Source organism: Lissotriton helveticus, chromosome 2_1 (assembly GCF_964261635.1).
Source record: "Lissotriton helveticus chromosome 2_1, aLisHel1.1, whole genome shotgun sequence".
NCBI lineage: Eukaryota > Metazoa > Chordata > Amphibia > Caudata > Salamandridae > Lissotriton > Lissotriton helveticus.
Genome location: NC_136059.1, coordinates 1,900,997,420 through 1,901,023,264, shown reverse-complemented (window position 1 = coordinate 1,901,023,264; position 25,845 = coordinate 1,900,997,420). Strand labels below are relative to the sequence as shown.

At 46.0% G+C, this 25,845-nt stretch overlaps 1 protein-coding gene across 1 annotated transcript; it reads left to right on the top strand.

Moving 5' to 3' along the window:
- The first annotated feature begins 6,599 nt into the window (after positions 1–6,599).
- Positions 6,600–11,551, top strand: SPRY1 (sprouty RTK signaling antagonist 1). Its single transcript, XM_078676814.1, has 2 exons — positions 6,600–6,900; positions 9,353–11,551. The coding sequence occupies exons 1-2, from the start codon at positions 6,887–6,889 to the stop codon at positions 10,356–10,358; spliced, it is 1,020 nt and encodes a 339-aa protein (XP_078532940.1). The 5' UTR covers positions 6,600–6,886; the 3' UTR covers positions 10,359–11,551.
- Positions 11,552–25,845: the final 14,294 nt, after the last annotated feature.

Sequence of the window (25,845 nt, the reverse complement as noted above, 5' to 3'; positions counted from 1 at the left end):
CCCAAAAAAGAGAGAGGGGAAGAGCAAAGCAAAATGTGCATGACTGGCAACATTCTTCACGACTGTCACTAAAATAATAACTGTTTTGGAGATAAACGGTATTTTTTTCGCTTGTATTGCTGGTGCATTCGCACAGCAAACATTTAGCAAGAGAAAACTATGGCCTCATGGCATTTATAATGCTGACATCCCTACAGAGGAAGAGATGGAAATCTAACAAGAACCATCCATGTGACATCCAACAATTAGGGGCCAGATTTACGACGATTCCTATTTGTGAGTCGCAAACAGCGATTTTTTGCGACTCGCAAAATGTAATGTACTAATGTCTCTGAGAAACATTTAGGAGTCGCAATGAAGTGGCAAATGACCTGCCTCAATAATATTAATGAGGCAGGTCGCAATTTGTGACCCATTGGGAATAGGCTGCAATCACAGGCATAGTGGCCTGCTGGGGACAGCACACCAGCATGTCTGTGTATCCTTTTTTTTTATATAAAGCAACGTTTTTTTCCTCAAATGTAGCCCATTTTCCTTCATGGAAAACATAATGAGTTGAAAAGGAAAAAAATTTAAAGTTTTCTTTCAATTTTTGAAGGTCAGGCAGTGATCCGTTGGACCGAAGCCTGCTCTTAAAGATACTTTTGCTGACAAACACAAAGGAGAACGGGTCCCCTGGGAACCCCTTCCCATTTGCGACTGGCTTACCACCAATTACAAATTGGTGGTAACTGCGATTGTTTTTGCAACCGCATTTGCGGTCGTAAAACAATCGTACTTCCCCCTGTGACTCGCTATTAGGAAGGAACACGCTTGGCACCTCCCTTCCTAATAGCGACTTGCAAACCCTATTTTGTGAGTCTGTAGTAGATTAACGACTCGCAAAATAGAGTTTGTACATGCTAACGCAAACTACTCAATTTTCTGTTTGCTACTGATAAAAATGGTCGTATATCTGGCCCTAAGTGTACTACTGATTACTTCAAGTGTAAGAAATATTTACGTGTTATTAATTTTAAAAAGTGTACACTTGTTGCAAATGGAAACAATAAAATAGAAGCACTAAACAAATGCAGAAAAGAATGGAACAGAGAAACAGCACAGTGGATAAAATACAACGATTGCAGGACCAACCAAGCTCACTGATAATTTGTGTGAACAGATCACACAGGGCTCCTTTTAAAATTTGCATTTTGGTACTTGTAACTATTAAATAAGAAAAAATAATCAATTTGTGATAGGCCTGGCAAGACTGCAAGCACTACAGTGCAAAGAAAAACAGTAGAATGAGCAAACTGCTTGCATTAACCTCTTCCATGCTCATGGCGGCTCCCGGCCGCCATGAGTCACGGTGGGCGTGTGCTGATGACGGCTGGGAGCCGCCATGACCACGCCCGCGATCGGAATGTTCAGCACTGCGGCAGAATTCGCGCCGCAGTGATGTGGTTAAAAGGGAGGACTTGATATTTCTGAATATCCGTACATCTAAATGAAATCAGTCTGATTTGTATACATAACATGAATCAATCAATGTGGTTTTTCATTCACTGGAGAGTATGGGGTTTGGTTAGCTGGGTTGGAGTTCTTTGAAGAAAGCAGACTTCATGTGTGAATCGGGTGGGGGCGTTTTATCCGATCTTCAGACTCTTACCCCTGGGCTGTCCTTCCGAAAACCCCTAGGTTGCTTATCCAAGCCCAAGGAGTGAGTGTGCATGCCTCAAACTCCCTCCTTAAGTCTGTACAGTGGATATGCCAGCAATCCCTGCGGGTCTAATTAGACCCAATGGTACAGTGGCGCGGCAAGGGGGAGGAGCATGCACTTCCTCTGAAACTTTGGCAGGGGTATGTGAGGAAGGCCTAACACCCCATTCTGGGAAGCACCTATCCCGCTGGGGGTAAGCGGATTATCCCCCTTGCACACCCACATTCAGCAGTGGCCTGCACACAGTGCGCCCCGTGAAGGTGGGGGCTGGATGCAGCGCTTCCGGTTTGCGAGAGAGGCCGTGGCTGCTGCTGCAGCACTCACTCCCAGGCACTCGCAGCTTCCCACAGGAAGCCCTGTGCACACAGGCTCCAAACCTGCCGCCATTTGTGTTGGGCGCATGCTGACCGTTTTGGCAGCATTGCTGCTGCATGTGCAGCTGTGTACACAGGCTTGCCTCTATCTCCTTATGGGTACTCAAGCCAAAGAATGCAGGGGACATTTGGTGGTAAAACTGAAGAAGAGAACATCATATTGGAGATCCTGCCAGCAAAGAGCAGAGAGGACCAGAAACTATTTACATGCACATCAACAAAAAGATATTCGCCAATATTTATCATTTTTAATGCAGCAAGCCACCTTGGTGCACTGCGTGAAAGGGAAAGGACGGAATGTGCCGTATTTAACAATATACAGCGCATCCTTGTCCTTTCCTAGCGCTTGCTCACTTTTGGCTGGCTAGCGCCAATGCAGGCACTCTTGCATCATGATGCCAGGGTGCCTGTGTTGTAGACACGATTGTTTTTGTGCAGGGAGGGACAACTTCCAACACAAAAAACAAGCCTCAGAGGCATTTGGCTCTTTCTATGAGGAACAAACAAGGAGAAATAACGATTTTTTTTACTAGCTATTGTTCACATGGGGAGGTGTAGCATTTCGATGCATTCCCAGGTCTATCATTAATGGTAAATCTGGGAATGCACCAAAATCCATGGGTGGATGCGTGGGAACACCCACGCTCCACCCATAGGATGCCTCCCGGGGGCAGAGTAATGCAAGGCAGCGAATTGCATTGCTTTGCATTACTCCAGATTTATCAAGCCATGCAAGGCCACACAAGGTGGCCTTGAGTGGCTTGATAAATCTCACTTAGGTTTTGCGTCACCCTTGCATGGTGCAAAGGCGACGCAAACCCTTGATAAATCTGGCCCATAGTTCATACATAAAACATGGACTTTAAAACAGCCTGGGAATGTAAACGACTGCTCCAGCACCTGACAAACTAATATTTGATGTATTTACTTTGGAATCACATGCCTGACTCGTTATGGCAGGAAGGTACACTGTATTGTACCAGTGCTACAAAATATTTAAACATATTCAGAAAAAATGCATTGTGGTTCACGTTTTATTCAATACATTTCCCTGTAAGAGCATAAAGAATGAATACATGCATATGTTTCTGCACAATGCAGTGGATGAAAAGTTCCATTTTTTGTGAACACTAAATACTTGAAATGTTTATATTTTAAAAAGATGAAGTCACTAAAGACACTCTATGACATACCAGAACCAATATATTAACCTTTCTGTGAAATTAAGTTTGAATTCAAGCCACACAGAGAAGGTTGTGCTGGTGTTTAAAACATTGTGGCACTCAGCGGGAACCTTTCAAGTGCAATATTACCTACCATTGCATGACCAATGGCTAATCCTAATGCCTTTCTCGTGCTGTGAACCCTGCTATAGCTGACACTGGCCCTGCCACTCTTGTCTTGGCAATGACTGCAATAGGACTTCTGTGTCCAGATTATGTAGAATCCAGCCAGGGGAGTGAGTCTTGTGGCCCAATCACCACTGTTAGATTGAGTCTGACAGTGGGAGAAGAATAGATTGGTGGGCCTGGTGGTCTACTTTCGATGACTAGGCCACGGATGTGTGACCGTGAAGCCAAAGCAGTCCTGCCAAAAAGGCTCAAATGAGCCCTGCTCCTTTTATTTCCTTGCGCTGTGTGTCACTTTCCATCCATTCATCTATTCATTCTCTATCTTCTTCTCTCTGCTTTCTCTTTTCCTTCTCACACAGCTTTCGCTCTACCTCCCCCCACTCTATCTCTCTCTCTTGAAGACTCCGGTGCCTGCAGCAGTTAACTTTCAAGATCGGGGTAAAAGTGACAGGTAACATGAGCGGATCCATGGTAAAAACACCTGCATCCATGGTCCCCATCCCACTGGGGAAATGCCCAGTGAAGAAAGTGGCCTGTCCAACCCTGAACAGAAGGGCAGGATTGACTTTATAACATGACATAACATAACGTGTATTTGTAAAGCGCACGCTCACCTCCAAAGGGGCATCTTGGCGCTGAATAACAGATGTTTATTGCTACCCAAGCCAATGATACTCATTTTATGGACCTTAGAAAGGATAAAAGGATGAGTGGACCCGCCAGGAATTGAACCTGTGACCATGAGGTCGAACACAGGTCCCTGCAGTAGATGCATTAGTCCACTAAGCCACCAGACCCGGCTTTATCACATGTAGGGAATGCCCTATTCAGGGCATAAGCAGATGCTGTGAGTAACTACAGTAACATTCAGATGAATGTAGCCAAACGTCATATAGCTTCTTTCAACAAACTGCCTTGATGAGATAAATACCTAAACAGGTAACATCAGTGTGATGCCAGGAGGAAGGGCCCCGTGCACAATGTGCCTAAATGAGACAATGGGAGCTAGAGCGGGTAGGTTGTTTTTATTTCTCCAATGTAGTACTTGGTGCCACTTGTTTGCAGTAGATTTGGAGAGTTGAATAACAGTAAGAGCTACGCTCAGCCCAATAAATGGTACTTGTACTTATAAGGTTGTGCGGTGCATAGGCTGCATTTGAAGCACAGGGCTGGAATATATCACTTCATTCACGTGAAGGTAGTAGAAGAGGATGACAACTCCATGCGTTTGTCATGGTCTATTTGCCTTCGTTATGGAAGGTAAGAAATAGAGTAGAAACTTAACAACATTTGGTAAAGACTGGGTTTTTGAACCGCTCTAAAGGTGCAGTTAGAAAAATTTGAAAATCAAGTTGCAGGCTTGTGACGTATAGGTTAATCAACCCATCAAACCAGTGGTGGGAACCATTTAATACCTTTATTTTGCCAGCCTTTTCTGGCAAGAGTACGGTTCGAGTGAATCCGTTATTAAGCATGGAACAGAAGGACATGGGTGTCCTTTCAAGAGATCTGTCGACACACCCCGCAAAGACAGTCAATCTGTGAGGCCTAACGATGCCTGAATGGAACTGGTTTACATGAGGTGACAAACGCCCCTTTGAGAACAGGCTCTCCACGTGAGGCTGCAAAAGTCTCTCCAGGTTCCTTTTAAAGGGCTTTCAGAACAGGGCTGTTATCAGGTAGGGGGTGGAGTAGGCCTCGGTCATATCCATTGTTTCAGGAACTTCCTTCCCCTAACCTACTTGAATGCTAATCGTACTTGAAAGCTAGCCCGGATATTGTTGGTGCTTAATCTGTTTACACGTTTCTCTAAGTCTGATACTGTAGACTTACAAATGGTAGTTTCTGGCTCTGCTTTTAGGCGAAATAAAATGGTCAGTTTGTAAAGGAAAGATGGCTTAGGGATTGTTGATTTTAAAAAAATTGTTTTTTTGAAAATGCGGAAGTTCCGAATCGTTAAGTTAACACAAAATGTAGATTGTGTCTTGAAAAAGAAAACGTTTATTTCGCTGACAATCATTTAAAAACAATTGAGATTATTTCTGTACTGCAAATGACATTTTTACTGCGAAAGAAATCCTTATATTTACGGATATCAAAGTGATCGACGGGGCCCAAAGTGCTCAGCTATGCCATGACGTGTGTCTGCATAATGGGTCTTTTTATTTAAATTCGTTGAAATAGTGAACTCAAGGTAGCAAGAGCTATCTAAAATCATTATCGTAAAACGTGACACAGATAGGCAAAGATTCTTACCCACCTCTAAAATATAAAAATCAGTTTTCCTGCTTACATTTGAGTCAATAGGTAAAACATGTTTTGCATACCTTTACTTTTGCCCAAAACATTGAAATATGGAAAGCTATGATGTTATTTGAATTCTTCATTCTGTTTGACCTCAAGGTGGAAATTCCCTACTGCATTCGGATGATGTTCTAATTTGCTTTTTTTTTATCTATGTGTAAGCCCCCGAGTCAGTGGGCGCAATTGCTGCAAGGCCCTTCGTATAATGTGATATGTTAGTGCGCGCGATTATCCCACTCGCTGTTTGCATTGCCCCGTAGAAGGGATTCCTAGGAAACATTGGCAGCTGTTTAACATAAACTTTGTCAGTGGGGGAGGGGAGTCGACCGATGTGGCTGGGCAGCGAGGATGCGGCTGCGACCTGCACCGGATGCCAGGCTTTCATACAATCCGCAGGTGTAAAGCCGCAGGCCGCCGCTGCTGCAGTGACCTCTGCGGGCTGCGTGCGGCGCGTGCTTCCTTACTGCGCGTGCGCGCGCTCTCGGCTGGCACGCCAGCTGCAGGCTGGCTGTGGCCCCGCCCATCCCCTCGCCTCTGCCAGAAGCGGATGTGAGGCGGGAAGCGGCCTCTTCCTTCTTGCCTCCCCTCTTCAGCCCCCCCGGGCAGCGCGCGCTTCTCAAGCTCCAGCTGCAATAAACAAGCCTGGCCGGCGCCCCGCACGCGCGCTCCCTTCTTCTCTCCCTGCCCAGCGGCGGCCGCGCGCGCCCTGACCCTCCTCTCACTGTTCAGCCAATCGGCGGCGGCTGCTGCAGCGAACGCCACGCCTACCCCTTTTGCTCCCCCTCGGTCTCTCCTTGTCCCCCATCTTGGATAACCAATGGGAAGGCTTGGATGGAACAAATCTCGAGCGTCAGCGCCCCCATTCATGCAGTGCGGAGAGAGCGCGCGCCGCGGAGGAGACCAGCAGCGGAGACAGCAAACGTGAACAGCAGCCCGGAGCGCGAGCCATAACACGACACGGAGCCGCCCGCAACACGCTAGCGCGAGGCAGCCCCACTTGCAGCGGCAGGAGCCGGCCGCCTGGAGAACCCTTGTATTTGTTTACCCAGGCCTTGGGGTCCTCTGTTCTGCAGCCGTACCCAGCCATGGCGCACGGGCCCGGAGCCTGAAGCGTGCGAGAGCGCCGGGCTCCGCTTTGGATTTGCATGGGGTGAATGATCGCACAGAGGTGAGTAGGGCCCATGCAGCCGTGGATCCGTCACGCAGGAATGTCTAGCCCTTCATACACCCGCGCCACACGTGCTGAGCAGGTGCGACTCAGCCGTGGGAAAGAAAGGTCACTCCGGCTGCCTGAGGAGGCCGGGGAGCCCAGCCCGGGGACAGGTGTGCTGCAGTGCTGTGCGGGTTTTGTGGTGCAACAAACGAGATGAACTGCGTGCCGACCCTGCGGGAGAACGGAGGGCACAGTGTCCAGGGAGGTAGCCCTCTCCCAAAGGGCTAGGCAGCTCTCTCTGTGCAAGGGGTGCATGCAATGAGGAAGGCGGGGCAGTCTGTATCTGGCATGGCAGAGATCGATGCCGTATCTAGGACAGAAAGCGCAGTTCTGTGCGCTGTCTTGCTTTGCAGTCATCAGATGCCTTGTTGCTGCGTGTTCTGTGATCGAGCTGGGTTCAAACGCAGCTCTCCTAGAACTGCGTAAAGTTTCTTTCTGAGGTACCTCTTCAAGGTGTTGATAAGATGAGCCCTGCAGCCACTACTTGTTGAATTTTACGTGTGCACACTATGCATCATCTCTATGGGCCGCTGTGAGAGGCGAAGGGCCCTTTTTAAAAATTATTATTAGCCTTGTGGGGGGGTCACTCCTTGGTCCACTTCAAATGTGCATATTTAACATCTTCATTTAAAAAAAAATGCATGTTTATTTGCTTTCATTGAGCCGTATCTCTGGGGCTGCTGCATGTTGATTTCTGCAGTTGCACAGTTGAGTAGGTTGATGCCGATATGGTTGGGGCTGCTGCATGTTGCTTTCTGCAGTTGCACAGTTGAGTAGGTTGATGCCGATATGGTTGAGGGGCTGCTTGCATTTAAACGAAATTAGGCTTTGAGGGCTCCCACGATGCGTAGGATGCACCGCGCATTGGTTCTGCGAGTGAAGTGTTTGCTACATCCTTAGATAACCCGTTTATGCATATGACGAGCTGTGTCCGCCACTTGTAACAACACGAATGCTTACGATGTGCCCACTATCTCTATTACCAGAGTCGGTCTGCACACATGATTTCTCCACATATTTATGCAGACGCGATGCTCTTGGCCCATTGCTGCAGCTGTTATGCGCATGACGTGTACCCTAAGACTCGACTCTTGCACTCACGCGGGGCTCCTTGTGCCCCCCGTCGCAGCTGCTCTGCCCCTTCAATCCATCTATTCCCTTTCGCTCCAGCCTATACCGCACCAAGTGCTCTTGCCGCCTCTATGCCCAGCTCGTATGCACTTGGATTTCCCATTACCAATCTAGCCACAATGTTCACTAGGTGTTCATATCTCTTGGGCACATACATGCTTAGTGCGCCTAAGGGTGCAGTGCCGATATGCATGCACTGTGATCATGTCACCCGTGCCATCGGATAGAGCTCGTGGGCTTGTTGCATCACCTGGGCACATGAAGTGCATTCTGCACCCTTGTCCACAGCTCCTGTTCTCATTTGCGATCTTTGATTGCTTTCTTCTCCCCCACCTTGCGCCCTTCTCTGGCCCGTGTATATTCAGATTAGTCTCGTAGCTGTCAGTACAGGAAAGCAAATGTTTGTTTTGTCAGCACACTTGTGTAATCGCAAACTCGTGCCCTTTCCTCCCACACACCCACCCCTACGCAGTACCGTCCGTAGCAAAAGTGCACATGGCAGTGCTAGAAGGAGACGAGGGGGCAGAGTTCTTGGGGCTTCCCTCCTGCTTTACTGGGCGAAGTTAGAAATGCCCAACGGGCAGCTTTGTGGTGGAAGCCGTGTATCTTAGGACGTGTCCTATCCTGCAGCGTCGTGCGGGCAGCCTTGATTATTTTGTGAACCTGGGCCATTCTGCTGTCAGTCCATGCTCGGCCTAGATACTTGATGGAGGCCCCTGGCATCCAGAGGCTAAGATGGGGCCCGGAGTTCGAATCTAGGCATCGTCTGTGCATAATTACGTAGTGCAGTTTCTAGATGCTTAGATGGTATTCAAAGGGTTAATTCAGCCTCGTGTATTCTATTGCAATTTAATGTTTTACCTGCTCCTCGCGAACCGTAAACGCTTAATGTGTGGTCTGAATAATCTTCCAAGTTGCAGGTTTGCATCAGATGACTGGCACACGTTACTTGTTAGGGTAGTATGTATGTACAGGTATACCCTCATTAGAGTAAACCTCCCTTGTAACTGAATGCCTGTCAACACGTTGTACCACAAGCTTTTTGTGACCGTTCCCAGCTCCACTTTAATGTATGAGATATTGTCTCTTTCCCTATTTGTGTATTGTAAGTAGCACGTTGAAGTGTATTCTTTCTGGCGTACTGCTAGTTCTGCACACTCCTTGTCTCCTGCACCCACCTAGGGTTTAATCACGTGGCAAATGTGCATTTTAAAGTTTGTCTTAAGTTTGTCTAAGTCTCCAATGGCCTCACCTGTTTTCCTCTATCTCCCTACAGCATTTCAGATGCATGCCAGGTTCCCGTTGAATGCCAGAAGTCGAGATCACTACAGATGGAGCTCCAAAGTCAACATGGCAGTGGCAGTTCATTAGTTGTGATCCAGCAGCCCGCCCTAGACAGCCGGCAGAGGGTGGATTATGAGAGGGAGATCCCACCGGCAGCCATCTTGTCGCTGGGCCAGATCAAAGCCCTGCGAGGAAGCAACGAGTACACGGAAGGCCCATCCATGGTGAAAAAGTCGGGCCCGCAGACTGTGCCCCGGCAGGAGAAACACGAGAGGACTCATGAGATTATACCGATTAATGTGAATAACAACTACGAGCAGAGGGCCAGTCAGGTGGTGGCGCAGGCCCGGCCTCCCGTGCTGAGTAGGTCCACCAGTACGGGCAGTGCGGCCAGTTCTGGGAGCAACAGCAGTGCCTCTTCGGAGCAAGGGCTGCTGGGACGGTCGCCCCAGTCCAGGCCTGGCTCTGGCCACAGGTCAGACAAGACCGTGAGGACCCAACCCAAGCCTTTGTCCTTGGTCGTGGATGACCCGAAGAGCGCTTACAAGGAGGAGGACATGACCCAGCACAGGTTTATCTGTGAACAGTGTGGGAAGTGCAAGTGTGGGGAGTGCACTGCCCCGCGGGCCCTGCCCTCCTGCCTGGCCTGCAACCGCCAGTGCCTGTGTTCAGCTGAGACCATGGTGGAGTACAGCACGTGCATGTGCCTGGTCAAGGGCGCCTTCTACCACTGCTCCAACGACGACGAGGGGGACTCGTGTGCGGACAACCCTTGCTCCTGCTCCCAGGCCCACTGCTTCTCCAGATACTTTTGCATGGGAGCCATGTCCTTGTTGTTGCCTTGTTTGCTGTGTTACCCTCCTGCCAAGGGATGCCTTAAACTGTGCCGGGCATGCTATGACAGGGTCAATCGTCCTGGTTGCCGGTGTAAAAACTCCAACACAGTCTATTGCAAACTGGAGAGTTGCCAACCAAGGGGTGAAAGCAAACCGTCGTGATTTTTTTTATTTGGGGTGTTGACATTCCCTTGAATACTGTTGCTTGCTGGGTGCCAGTTCTGTAGACCACTTTCTCCAACATCTGCTCAATGGCCTCCTTAGCCATCCTGGTCCAATAAAACCCTGGAATGTTGTCCTTCGGTATGGCTAGCCCTGGGTAAGTGTGGACCTAGATGGTGCTTCCAAGTGTCTGCAGTGGGACCTGTGGAAACCTTGCACACCTGCCTGTGGAAAGAATGGGCGAGGGTGTGCCAGCTGCCCAGGAGGTGGTAACACGGCTCTGCTTTGGATCCCTACAACGTAAAGCACCTGGAATTGATGACACTTTGAAACCAATCATCTAATGTGTAGTTACAGTTGTCTGGTTAATCCTAAAATATTTGAATGCATACCAACTTTTTCACCATCATCCAGAGTTTGTTGATCCAGACTAGATGTGTTCTCATGGGAGAGCAAACTTAACGCCGCCTGCATTATGGCCTCCTGTGGCCAACATGGTTGCCATAGTTCATGGGCAGCTGCTCTAGTGTAGCTCCTTCCTTGTGTCCCTGTCAATCTGGGGTGCCTTGTGCTTTTGAACTCTTGTCACTCTATGATGTTTCCCTGTCTAGATCTTCACATTGGAGACAATATGGCTGCGTTTCCCTTTTCTGTAATCTCTGAAGGACCGTCTACCTTTGCACGTGTTCGTGTTTTATTTTCCCATCTATTTTCCTTTCTTCCTTACAGTTGTGTTCTCTGTGTGTCTGGGTTATCTCTAGGTGCCAGGGAAGTCGCTCCCCTCCAACCTACACTCCCGAAATGTCATTACATCCTTTCTTTACGATTTTCCGCAAACCTTTTCCTCTTAAACATTTTTTGCCTTTCGGACTCACCCTCCACTCCCCTTACTATTCCCGTCTCTTCTGTGCGTTAAATTGCCTTAGCCACGCCATGTGGCGTTTTTTGTATATTGTATGTATAAATCACAAAGTTGAATTCCGACTATTTTTATGACAAAGTCTGTTAAAGCTTTTTTTATTGTAAAGAATATTTATTATGTGAATCTCTATTATTTTATGATATTTATTGCGAAAGACAGTTGACTTTACTCGTGTCTGACTATAACAAAATATCAATACTTAACAAAATAAGGGTGACAAAAGAAAAGTACATATGTTAACTATAATGCAGAAAATATATTAATTAATGAATATCTGTCTGTTCTGGTTACTTCCCGTTTCCTTGTGAGCTTATCTGAAGCCGGCTGTGTATGGATGTGATACTGAAATGAAACAGTATGATTGTGGGACTGTTTAAGATGATAAAACAGAAGCAACCCCACCCTGTCCTTGGTGTGGCGCATCATAATAGTACTTTGTTTGATTTAGTGTGGTTGCCATGATATTAATATCCTGTAATGGTATGCGGCAGGATTTTCTTTCTCCACTAATTGAGTTGGGCCTTCTTTTTACATGGTACGTTTTTTTACACTAGTGTCCCAAAAATCTGGTATTTTCCATTTCCTAAAAAAAAAAAAAAACTCCATTAGTGGATTGTCTTCTCCGTATTGCATTTCCTCTCCTGCCACCAAAGGTCGTCTTGTTCAATTTACGTACCGTGGTAGAATAGCTACAGGAAATCTCTGCTGAACGTTTAGGTTCTCACCAGATCTCCAGCGCCCTGAGTTACGAGTTGGGTCAGGAACTTCTCAGCAATATATTTTGGTCCCAGATCCACATTGCCTCAATGGAGGCACATTGCCTCAATGGAGGCGCATTGTGATTTCTTGTTGTGGTGCACAGATAACAAGTATTTTTCTGTAGCTTGACATGTATGGGTGGTTTAAAAGTTTGACTTCCCATATGAAGAGCTGGCTGATGGTCCTCTCGCATTCTGTCGCTGAAAAATGGCCAGTCTTGTACTTTTTTTTTTTTGTTATTCATTTTGAGGAGGAAAGGTGTGTCGCCAGACCTCCCACCCCTCTCCCCCGTTTAGATTGTCCTACATCTTCATTTACATTTGGGGCTGTGGTAGCTGGAGATCGCAAATTATCTTCTATCCACAGTGTTAATTAGCATTCTAGTCTACTAGTTTGTAGGACTTTGTGCGGCCAACACAATTTATTGTAAGTTACAACCAATGAACTAATTCTGATGGTGTAGGATTCCACAAACTGTATATCAGCCAAAAAATGGAGTGTCATCAAATCATTGTGCTATATGTGGGTTTCCATCGCAAATAGCTGAAAAGTTACTAAAATTCCCAACCTCTCATGCAGCGTAGTGGAAAGCCTTACATAAAGAAAGACTCCTCACCTTTCCATTGTTTATTACTGTATTTGGCTGTTGAACTGAACCTTTGCCGAGACCATGTTAACATGTAAAAATAACTAAATTATGAAGTGCTGCTAATCACAAAGTACCGCATTACGTCACATAATTTGCCTTTTTCTTTCTGCTTGATTTTGCCAACCCTGCTGCTAAACTTGCTCCTACTTTGCCATGTAATTTCACTGGCCCTGACTATGGGTTGACGATAAGGCAGGAATACCATGGATGGCTGACACCTTTCCCTGATGATGTATTTTTTTGTGTGAACGAGGGATATATAGGCCAAACTTATGTTACATTAGAAGTGGACAAGTCAACTGGTCGATCAGAGCCAAGGTTCTGGCATGACTTTAAGACCCGTGTATGTGCGAACCATGAACATGTGATGTGGGGCATGAAAATTGTGCAACAAACAGCATGTAAAACATGGTTGTTTAATGCATTTATTAAAGTGATAGTTTTTAAATTATGAACTTGGAAAACACACACTTACCTCTCCATGGCAATGCCTAGATTCGCATAATACCTGTAGCAAGGCTGTAGTAGATTAAATCAAACGACGCACATCCTTAACTTGTGTTTATGGTGGTGCTCTCATACGTGTGAAATGGAAAAAAGGTGAAATAAAATACTTGCTTAGGCCAAACAATTTTGGTTGAGCTTGGGAAAAGTTTGCCCCAGGTTTTCTGGTTTCACGTTGTACAATGCTGCCAGTAGATGGGCACCTCTTGCAGTCTCTTATTTTAACATCCAAGGTTACATCTTTAATTCTTGCCGCATGAGATTAGAGCACGGGTGGCACGAACTGCATGAAAGCTCGGTTCCTTTTGGGCTCGAGGTTCCAAGGGCACCTCGAGGCCAGCCAGACATCTTAGTGGTTCGCTCACCTCTGTTACATTCGGGTGGATCAAATGCCATTTGCTTCTCTGGTACTATAATGAGCACTAAATCTGCTGCACAGATGTTCCTGCGGGAAATACAGATTTCTTGGAATGTCCCACAGATATTTTTAAAACTATTTGCAGTTCTTCTACCCATGCCTGAATTCACAGGTAGAGAAGGCACGCAAAGCATCACGGGATGGGCCATAACTGTAGCTATCAACGTAACCTAACCACCTAATAAATGTGCACTAAGACCATTTTCACTGTTTTTGGCAGTACTTTGTGTTGTGCCCACAGATTTCGTGGTAGTTCTCCCTGTTTAATCCCGCCCAAAATATGAAAGTATCACAGCAAGTTTTCACATGTTTGGAAGACCTGTGGTCACCGCCTTCTGGGTCCACTTGCAGCGAGCCTCCTCGCCCAGTGGACCGTTTTCTTTGCTCTCTTCTCTTGGCCCAGGCTTCCCCTTCTAAACAGCCTGCTTTCCTAGAAGAGCGCTTCATACCTCCAGATTGTATGCCTACCTCGCCTTAATCAGTTTGGGATTTCCTTGTTCGGGCTTTCCCGAGTGGATTTCCTGTTTTTTTTTTTTTCTTCTTCTGCGCTCTCCTTTGAAGTGGGGCTAGAGGAATGCCCGCTCCCAGGAGCTCTGCTGTTTCAATTAGCCATGCCCTCTTCTGATCGTTCTCCGAGATGCTTTCTCGCGAAAAAAATGAGGGCATATCAGTAACTTGTATAATTTACATTTTTTATAAACATACAGGGCGTTTAAACGACATTATTACTATTACAAGCTGCATTCTGAGAGTCCTAGATACCATAACCTGTGACCCAAAATACGAGAAATAAGTGCTCTTCGTCCAGAAATCCAGATGGCGCAGCGTACACGTTTAGGTGTTTGGAAAGTGTAAACTTGGATACTTTATGCATAAATACAAATACGCCTACAAGTGAAACCTTCTACCATGGCGCGGTTTAACAGAACTAAAAGTCAGACTTTCTGAATTGCTGTGCACAACTGGGATTACTTTAGGGAGATGGTTCCCAGAAAATATTTATGGGGTATAAAGAGCTTATTTCTTTGTATGACACAATGCTCCCAACACTGCTACGTTCCGGATGATTTTGGGTCGGCAGCACATCATGGAATGGTAACAGCGGAACTTGTGTGTTCTCTGCACACTTTATTTTGCCATGCACCTATCGGGATGCAAAGGTTGTAGCCGACCTCCAAACTTAAGATGCTTAGTGGGTGAAACCACACTGCCCCCTGTCCGCAGCAGTAGGGATTCCCTGCGCGCTTTACTTGGGGGCAGGTAAGAGCTGGGCATTTATTTATGGATTGAGTTCATGTTGGAGGCGGTGGAATGGTAGTTCCTGCCGTTGCACACCTGTGAGACTTATAAAGGGGTGTTGTGAATGCACAATTAATAAGGAATATATAGCCGTTTTAAGTTCCTTCCTGCAGCGCTATACTGGCCATGTGATGCCATTGACAAGCTGGATGGGGGCGGGGCGTGAGGAGCGGTGCAGTTTCTTGTAGGCAGAAACATGGTGTGTTCCTGTGAGTAATCGCCTGCCCGAGTAGGTTCGGAACTGTTATAGATGATTTTCCTTTCCATAGCCTCCTACAAGGGGGAAACCTTCAGTCACCGACCCTCTACGGAGAGTGCTGATATTTCAACTTTTCCTGTGCTGGTTTCAGCCTTTCTTGGGTGTGTTTAAATTAAACATGTCATTTGTATTACAGTAATGGTAGTAATATCGTGACTTTAATTGACACGGTCTGGTCACAAACCGGGCCGTATTTAGAGAGCTTTTGCGTTCTTAAGAAAAATGATATAATTCGGATATGCGTTGGAGGTGAATTCTCGTTCGTGATTAGGAGAAAGGATGAGGTGGTGAGTGGTGGCATCTAGAGCCAATGGGATTCCTGCAGTGTAGGGGGCGGGTCAGATGACAATCGTGCAGCTAGTGAGGCTGTTAAGAAATCTGATGTAGAAAGGTGAGCAGATGTCTAGAATTGTTTTTTCATTTACACCCCTCCCCAAAACACCACAAGTTGAGGTGCCAGTCAAACACTTGGATCAGATACTTCCAATCCTACGTTTTGCGTTACGAGTTTTAAGGCCAGAAATAACAAAAGAGGGAGGGAGAGAAACAGTGGATTCAGTCTCCCTGAGCGTTATGAGTAAACAAAAAGTCCACAGGAAGTGCTCCCACGTAGTCGTCGGTCGTAGCACGCCGCATCCCGTAGAGGGGTGCGAAGACCCCAATGATGAAGCATGACACCAAGGGGCCTGTTGGTGTGTGAGGGGTATTTAAACAACACGGTGTGCTCCCCACCACAGTAGGGACCAACCCCCCCTCCCCAATTGGATTCCATTTTATTTACCTGTAAACGGATAGTTATCTAGCGTCACTTGAGTAACGTTTCGCCCATGCTTACCTGTACTGGGGATGGGTTGTGGCTGGTCCCCAATATGCCTACAGTCCTGGCAGAAAGTCATCCTTTGGCCCTGTGTTGATGCCCGTATGGTGTTTTTTTGTCTTGGTGGTGTTCAACTGACACACCTCCTTATGTGGGCAGAAGGCTCTCTCGAAGCACGATGCAGGCCCTAGTGCCCAGTTGGGTCTTCTCAAGGTGTCTCCAACCTTTTCTTTTATGAGAGCCACTTCTGATCAATAAAAAAAAAAAAATGAGGTACTAATTAGTGTTGTAATAGTAAGTACATCAGACAAGATTATATTACCCGCCGCGATCAACTCTGCATCAGGCAAATTAGTCAACATTAATGTAAAGGGAACAAAAAGATTTTTCAATTTGGAATGCCTTTACATGGGTAATACATAACAGCGATATATTAAATGCCCCTGGCATCTAGGTAATATTAAGTAATAACTAGCCATCCCAGCGACACAAGACTTATCCCTCAAATCTCAGCTTTAAATATATTTTGGAAATTCAACAATCCGCTTATCAGTTCTGAAAATTCACACATTCTTGTTCAAATGCAATATTTTTCACATTTAGTATACATATATTGATCCATTCAAGTTAAAGCTAATTCAGTAGGCTGGACTGGATACAGGAGAACTACTTCTCGGCAGCTGGAGAGCTACCAGTGGCTCACAAGTTGTTGGAGAAGCCTGGTCTAATCAGTAGGCACAGTGGTTTGGGGCCACAGATTGCTGTGCCTGATTATTGGCTGTGGGGGACTACAGCTGCATCCCAGCCTAATGGTTCTTGCTATGTTAGTGTCGCTATTTTCCTGACTGTTAACATTGATACTGATTGCTAAGAGTGGTGAGTAGATCTGAAGGTGATCGCTATCCTCGCAGCTGCCCCCTTGGACATTATTTTAGTGACTGTGCTAGATATTGCTCAAATGATGGTATTAGCCACCTAGGAGTCCTTATACATCTCACCACCGTGCATCTATTTACCACACAAAGTAATCGCCACCACGATTGGTCTGCAGTTTAAGCCATACCGTGTTGGCATGGGTCTTGCATGCATTGTAAATCTACTTCTTGTCCGCTGTCCCACTGCTCTGTGGTGTACGTTCAACTCTTGTGAAGCCTTGATGTTCTGAGCTATGCACAGCTTTCCTGGGGATCCTCCTTCTCTTGCTAAACGTTTCAGGTTGCATTTTGATAGTTAGTGACTTGCTTGTATGGAGCAGCCTTGGCCTTTCTAGTTTACCACGAATTCATTCCTGGGGCTTTACTGCCCAATGTCACTGGGCAGTGGAGGCAGCGCTTGGCCCCTCATTTCTAAGATGGTGGTAGTTCTGTATTAGTAGGCACCAGCCAGTGCTCACCCAGCGATACTTCCAATGGCAACCAAAGGTTTTTTTTTTTACCATGAATCAGAAATGGACATCCTGGCTCCTGCAACCCATTCATCAAGTCTGAGTCTTATTTGATATAAAATGCCATGTGGCAAAAACTATAGTGACGTTTCACCCACTGTGGACTTGTTCGTCTTTACTACTGGCTAGCCTCGCAAGGACCTGGCATTGGGTGTGTCTGCATCTCTAGGCCACAGCATGGAGCCATAAGCACACAGTGACCTTTGGTACCTTCCACTTGCTTAGTACACCAAGCATAACCTTACATGACCTTTTGCAGTGCACTATAGTGGCTATGCCTATGTACAGGGCACTGCAGAAGCAATGGGCAGCATTTGCTTCCAAGGCACAAAGCAAACTGTCTTAAGAATGTGTTAATGCTAACGGCTAGAGTGGTCAACCATGAAGCTGGGGAACCGGGTTCCAGTCTCTGCACGGACACTCAGCATCCTGTGCAAATCACTTAATCTCCCCGTGCAAATCACTTAATCTCCCCGTGCATAACGAAAATAAATGTGTCTGTCTGTAAGTAACCAGTGCTCATGAAAAGTGCTCTGATACCTTCGGGTGGAGTTCGCGCTGTATAAATTCCCCCACCCCCCCTAAATAAAACATAAGAGGATAATTAGGTGAGACTGGGAATATCTGGCTCTCATGAAATTAGTCCAAGGCTGTTAATAAAACTGCACGTGATTAGATTTTGGAGTTAATAACTTTGTGGGTTTATTCAAAAATAGTATAAATTATAAAAGCTTAATTATTGCTTGATGAAAAGAATTAGCAAAATTATAAGCATCTAAATTCATCTGCAAAATAGACTAACGGAGGCAGACTTCATTTTCCTAGCATGATATTAAGTAGAAGGACTGGATTAAAAAGGTGTCATTCACGACAACCAATCAATTAGTTGGTATAACACTCCTAGTAACTCCCACTTCCTAAATCATTGTCTTGGTTAAAACTACATATTTAATTAAGAAGATGAAATCATACATTATGAAACACAGGAATACAGTAACTTGTTTTACTACTGCGGAGGTTGGCTCAGTAAACTTGAACCTGTTCTTTTCCTCCGGAGTAGAACACATTATTATACATTTGTATTAGGACAGGCTGTCTAATGTGTTTTCATCGCCTTTCTGTAATGGACACATGCCCATGGTACACGCTCATACACCTAAAATAAACATACACTTTTATGCAACACTATGAATGATTGACGGTGTGGCCTAGTTATGCTAACTGAACCATGCCTAAATTAATCATTATTTTCTAGCAAATTTAAAACTCATTTACGTGTTCCTGTGGGCCTGTAAGATCAGATGCCTGGCGGATAGTGTGCACCTGCTGCCCTAGCACCCGAAGCATGGGGCACTCAAACGCACCTTTTCTACTCCCACCTTCTGAGCAGTAGGAAGATGCCTAAGACGGGAAACGGCCACTACAACGCGGCCGTTTCCATGGATACCTTAACCACCATGCAGTACAACGCATGCGTGGTTACCACGATAGCCTTTACCACGCATACCTTTACTATGAGGTATGTAGTAAAGGCATATGTGGTAAAGGTTAAAAGTAAAAAAAGGGGGCTTGGGGGGGGTACCCCCTCCCCCCAAAAAAACTCACCAGAAGTCACGTCGGGATATGCAGGCAAACAGCGTTGTTTAAGAGAAAACGGAAAAAAACTTCAGTTTTCTCTTAACGACGTATGACGTCATCACGCAAGAATTCGAGGAAAAGCTAGTGCGTAGAAATACCATTCCGTTGTAACGCATGCGTGGTAAAGGCATGCGTTGCAACGGAATGCGAAGTAAGAACATACAACCGCCTAAGACCTGACTGACCATAATAGACCGACCCCAGCATTCTGGGACATATATCAGAACTCGAGCATTCAGATAGCCTCGTTCAGCAGCAGGCTTTCACAGAACCCGAATACGCAACTGGCACCCTAGAATATTTCAAGGAGTGCCTGTTTTATTTACATAAAACTTGCCCGGATATATAGCTGCATTAGTTGATATCTTTAATTTCTGAAACCCCCTTTGTTTGGCAAATTTATACAGGATCAGTACCTTGTAACCCAACAGGCACTGGGTCTTAGATTGTATTCTTGGGGGGCACGATGTATCAGATAGCAATGGGTTGACATTCATATTTGAGAGCCTCACACTGTGCTGGGTTCAGAGAGAGCATAAGACACAAGTGTCTCCGGATGCTTGTTTCCGGTTCAGGGAAGACCTGACTTGGCAGTTCGGGCTGAACTGTTCCCATGAGGCACAGGTTCAAGACTGATTTGCATATAGCTGCGTCTGAACTGAGGTGGTGAAGTGAGCTAAAGAATGATGATGGATTCAACCCAGATCTGTGAGTGTCTGAAAAGTTTCAGCGCGCCGTCCCATCATCTCCTTGTGTTTGCTGGGTTCAGAGACAAGCAGATGAATGTACTCTGTTCTAGAGAACATTGCAGCGCGCTGGATTTTATGGGTGGAGTCCACTTGGGACCTTTTCTGACCGAGGCCTGGGTTTCCAGTTTTGCTTAATTTAGTAATCCAGCATTCGCCAAGAAACTACATTCTGTCGGCGAGACCTTACCCGGAAGATCACATTCTGTAACTCCACAAAAAAACTGATTTGTATATATTTTCGAGTTTTTTTATGCACTCTCGGCCGAGGCGGATCTGCCCGAGTTCCTAATGCCGAATATTTTTGCAGGAATGTCCCCTTTTGTTGCTCTGAATGGCTGGCTGCAGATTAGCGGTACGCCAATTTCCTGTTGCCTTTCAGAGCTGCAATTCGAGCCCCGTTTGCTGCTGGCTCTTGCACAAGTGGAAACAAAGGGTGACTTCATGCCGGCCTCCCTCCCCGGCTCTTAGAAAGAGTGGAAGTGGCTAAAGCCCTACTTTACAGGTAATTAACAATAGATAATGTTTGCTCTGCATTTTTTAGAGCTGATAGAACGGTAGAAGTACACATTCAGCTCCTGCCCGGGACACTGTGCCGCGTTTTTATGGACACAATAACTGTCATTTCGTGTGAGGCTTAGCACGGAGTATGAGAGTCAAACGAGCGCTTTGCAGAGCCACCTAAAAAGGTTATTTTTCAAATTAAGGCGGCGGTTGCAGGGTGCCACGTTGTAAGGGAACCCAGACTTTGTTTTCCAGCCGCAACACTTGGGGCAGGTGCCTTTGGAGACGACAGGGGCAGGTGCCTTGGGAGACGACAAGACCCTGCCTGATTTAGGGCCCTTTGCAGAACTGCATCCTGTGACCAGCTTTATGAGTTGCACTCATTTCATGACTTGTTGACATTTATACAAGACCGGTTAAATATTTTCCTATGTGATGTAGATGTGGCTCAAGGGCCCACCTGCTCGGCAAAGTTTTATCTTTGCTGAAGAAGTTTGCTATGGCCATAAAACTTAAACCATTAGTAACCAGTTCTCATGTAGTGAGGGCAGTTCAAGGAGGGATCCGGGTCGCTCAAGCCGCTCTCCTGTTGCAGTCACCGTTGGCATTTTATTGTTGTGTGTGAATGTTAGTGTGTATATACAGCGCTAAGTTTGACAGTCGCCTGTGGGCCCCTAGTCTGAGGTGCCCGCACTTACTGTTACTGCAGCTTGTGGCTTTATCCCGGGTGTTTAAAAAAAAAAAAAAAAGGGGGATGGGGAATAACTTGCAGCGGTGGTTGTGCAGCACCTAACCATCTCAATGTTCTCCCCATTACCAATCCCCCTCTCTCCCCCCAGCACAATCTTACAGGTAAATCGAGGATTTTGTGAGCTTGATGGAATGGAGCGAGGTAGTTTTGTACATCTTATAATGATCCAGATTTGGGCACAGACGCAGTTTGTGGCCCACTCCGAAACGATAGGCGAAGCCCACTGCACTCTTGGATCCTGGGCTGTGATTATCCATGCACAGAAGCTCTAAGTCACGAGAGAACCCCAGTACGTGGCATCTAATATGGCATTCAATAATAACTCCCTCCCTGGTTCACAGGTGTAGAGCCTATGGTGAATGCTGGGCTTGTGTGACATGGGTTTTGTTTTACAGCTGTTAAAAAGCTCCTGGGTGTGTGGTATCACTCCCCATGCAAGTGTTGCTAGAAGAAGTCAGCGTGACTTTGGATGGGCCTTAGGCCAAAGCCATTGTTGTCTGCTTGAAGATCATACAAGCAAGCTTGTCTTCACGAGTGTTACATGTTAAGCAGAAACTGCCAGCCCACCATGAGAGAAATGAACACGAGAGTTGGAGTGATACTCCTTTACCTAAACCAAGGCTGACGCTAAAGCCCTCATTGGTGTCTTTGCTCTCGTCTATTCCTATTTGCGAATGGGACATAAGGGGGATATTTGGCAACACTTTTCCACTGGATATGTCTAGTTCAGCAGGTTCATGAGTTTAGATTCCCAGTGCCATGATAGATTGAGCAAGTCGCTGTTTCTTGCATTTCATACATAACTTGCTTTCCAGTTTCTGCACCTCACTGACCTATAGTTGGAATGATGGATTCCCTTCTGTGTACTTTCAGGACTAGGGGATAGTTGCCTTCGTGCAACATTTTGAGAGCATGGTTCTTTGTATCAGTCTCATTTAATTCACTCCATTCTTGTAAACTGTTTTGTTTTCCTGAATTTGTTAAAAGTGCTGTGTTGGAATGGCACCAGAATTTTTTTGAGCTTACATGTCTGTTTTATGTAATGGTTTGGCTTACAGAGAGGCAACTGGGAGAACTTTGGAACTGTGTCCAAACTTAAAGGACGGAGGGAATACTAAAAACCACAAGGAGGCCATCTTTTTTGGGGGTAATGTTCACAGGATGCCTGGTGTTCATGTCCCGCAAGGCTTTCTGTGGATTTCAGCTGTACTTTGCACCCCTATTATACCTTCCTACCCCATTCCACACGGGACCTCAATATTTCTGCTATCATCACTTGTTTTTTGCTCGTCAGTCTTGCACCAATACTGCCAGTCACTGACCTTGTCATTTGGACTGGTTCGAACATGTGCTTTGTTGATTTTTTGTGGCATCTGAACTACCATACGATTCGTTTCCAGACGTGGCACTTGGGTGTTGACCCTCACAGCAAAGGTTTAGGTTGGTCATGCGATATTATGTAGGTGCTAGATGGAGCACATGTTTTTCTTGATGCTTCCAAAGTTAATTTCGAGAGAGAACGGCACGTCCATTTTTAGCACCAATTAGAGGTCCTCGAAAAATAGTGTTAGTTTGGGTAGGAAAAATACACCAAGGCGTGGACGCAGGAAACTGCAACTTCAGCCAGAACAACAGTCTGGATCCACCTAGGACTCTTGCGCCACAAAAAACATATCTTCGTACACCTACCTGATCTTTTGAAGCAACGAGCATGCTGCCATGTACACCATCACCTGTAAGCTGCATTAAAAACACATCTTGTAGAGTGCGCTGTGGCCGACCTACATGTGCAATTAGATATTATATGCACACACTTTTCCACTGGAACTTGTTGACCTGCCAAAACAAGTGAATCACATAGGAATAACTGACACCCTTTCATGTGACCTTTAAGGGTACTCGTCGTAGGCCAAAGAGGCGATGTTACACACTGGAATAGCTGGCTGGCTCCTACACCAGGCTCCGTGTGCAGGTTTACTGCACACCACAATTTCCTGCCTCATGCTTTCCTGTGAAACATGAATGTGGGAGTTGCCTGCGCTCTGGCAAGTGGCGGGAGGCGGTGATGGGGTACAAGTACGTCAGTCCTAAATGGCAAGGATATATTTAGTCACAAGAAACTCTACATCCAAAGAAAGCACTCACAATTGTGCCGGTTGGCACGGATGTTGTGACTGACCGTGTGCGATTGTTAAAGACCTAGTTTGTGTTCTGGGGCTATTTATACCCCTGTTCCTCTAATGTAGAACTCGAGGGCTGGCTTCTATCTTCACAATAACACATACATTACGTTTGGAGGTTCTGCTAGCACAAGCTTCACTTAGCATATTTGTAAACTGTCCTTTATTTGGTACAACTGCTTTCTCCCCTAGAGCATTCTGCTACTACTGTTCAGACTAAATAAGTGTGTGTAATGGGTCATGATGCCACATAATCATAGAAAAATCCTCAAGTAATTGTCCCTTTTGCTCAAATACTTCCCAGCAAGTACTGGAAATCTGATGCACATATCATCCTTTTGGTAAATTACCAAAGAGTGAGTATACATGTATTTTCGACGAGGGTGCCATAAGCCGTTCCTTAATTCATTTTGAATTAATAGCAGTCTGTTAAAAAGGTACATACAGTGTGGGCTCCGGCAACCTCATTGTATGTACGTATTTACGTTTCTGGGAGCTTTCCCATCAACATATTGGCACTTGTCCTTTATTTTGACATGTGCTAGACTCCCCAAGCACCCTGGCACTTGTACTGTTCCCACTCTAATAGTGTTGTATGGAAGGGGGTGGAAGCAGCTACATAGTAACTGAGTGTAAAATACGCACATCGATTTATTTTCACGTTATCTAATGCTCAAAGAGCAAGTATATCCGGGGTGTGACTGCAGGCAGGAATTAAAACCTTGACCAGACTGCAAAAAGGGTAGTGGTTTCGTCCGAACATGTACTGGTTCATAGCGGACTTCCTGGTGGGCTCCCGTTTTCTAGACTTTACATTTATCCATACTAATATTATAAAGAGAGAGCCCAAACCTTTTGAGGTGGGTAATCTCAGTAACCACAGCACCAATCACAACACCCAATACAGCATTGGAAAGGGCAGTTGCAGCAGGACATAGGTTATGCAGACGGCTACCATATACATTTAAAAGGTAAAAGTACCGTGCCAGCAAAGTAGTCCCTTGTGGGCGTGTCTGCGTTCTGCTGTGGGCGTGTGCTGGGGACATGACAAACGCTGGGGGCGTGTGATACGTTCCGCCCTTCATGCCATGTGAGTCGTAAATGCGCCGCATCAAGGGGCACGCTGGGGCGGTGACAAACGCTGTGGGCGTGTGTCTGCCATTCATGCCATGTGAAGTGCCAATTACGCAATTGCGCCGCATCAAGGGGCACGCTGGGGGCGTGTGTTACGTTCCGCACTTCATGCCATCTGCGTCGTACATTAATCAGATCGTCTGCTGTGGCCGTGTGCTGGGGGTGTTACAAAGGCGCTCACCTCGAAGCGTGGTAAGTAGCCATTCGCAAGACTCCCTTGGGGGAATGCCCGTTGTCTCACACATACTGGGGGTGCCGAATGCAGTGTGTGGCTTGGCCTGGGTGCGCCTAAAAAGCACTCTGGGCCGAAGAGCGTCGGTGTGGGTCATAAAAAAATAAGAACAGCGGGAAATAATCATTCAAGACGAACACAATTCTAATTGTTAGACGGTCACCACTGGCCCTTAAGCGGAGGCACGTGCGACTGAGCGTGCGGGGACAATTACTGCAGCCTCTCATGCGCGCTGTTACTGAACTATCACATTAAACCAAATTACACGCGCCTGCTAACATCAGCCAGGGCTGTAGCCGGGCTCAGGTGGTGGATCACTACACTAATTACATGCGCCTGCTAACATGAACCAGGGTTGCAGCTGGGCCTCAAGCGGGGGAACACGCGACTGACCGTATCTGAATACACACATTACACACATTCTATTTCATACCCAGACAACGTCGGGACGGGCTGCTAGTACGTCTATATAAAGACTTTATTTTTTCTGCTGTCTTGTTTACATTCTTGATATGTGTGATCCGTCTGTTTGTCATAGGGAGAAAAGCTGAACTCGGGAATACATTGTTTCGTTAGATTTTTAGTGAAATTATTATTACAAACCCAGATCCCTGCAACATCTTAATGCTGCTTCGTTTTTCTCAATCATCCCCATACCACAACGCTCAACGCGCCACCTCCATGTGGCACACATCCACGCACTGTAGCTCATGTAAATATTTCAGAAATTCATGTGACGTTTGAAGGACACCGGTTACAAGCTAATGACATGAATGAACTGCACATAAAAATCTAAAAAAAGAAATACACCTTGCAAGCTTAAGGTGCTAGATTGACTATAGAAAACATAAACATCGGTGGGTTATTCCCAACTCAGCTGGAGATCTTTCACAATAAAAAAAAAAATCAGAAGTGACCCTTTAAATTGCCTTCCCAAATGTTTGCATACTATTCGAGACTTCGGGATATAACGCCAAATATCTTTTAATCATTAAACTAACTGACAACATCAAAACAGCTATAGTATTTAGAATGTTTTACACAAAAAGTGGATTCTTATTATTCTTGTGAATTCACTGGAGTTAGTATTTCAGTCCACCTGGGGTGAGTTATGACGGAGTGGTCCAAGATGTAACTGCACACACATGCACATCTGTTACATTCAAAGAGTACACTTATGCTCTCTATAATCCTCCCCCTTTTCCGTCACAAGCATGGCGTGGGACTGGTA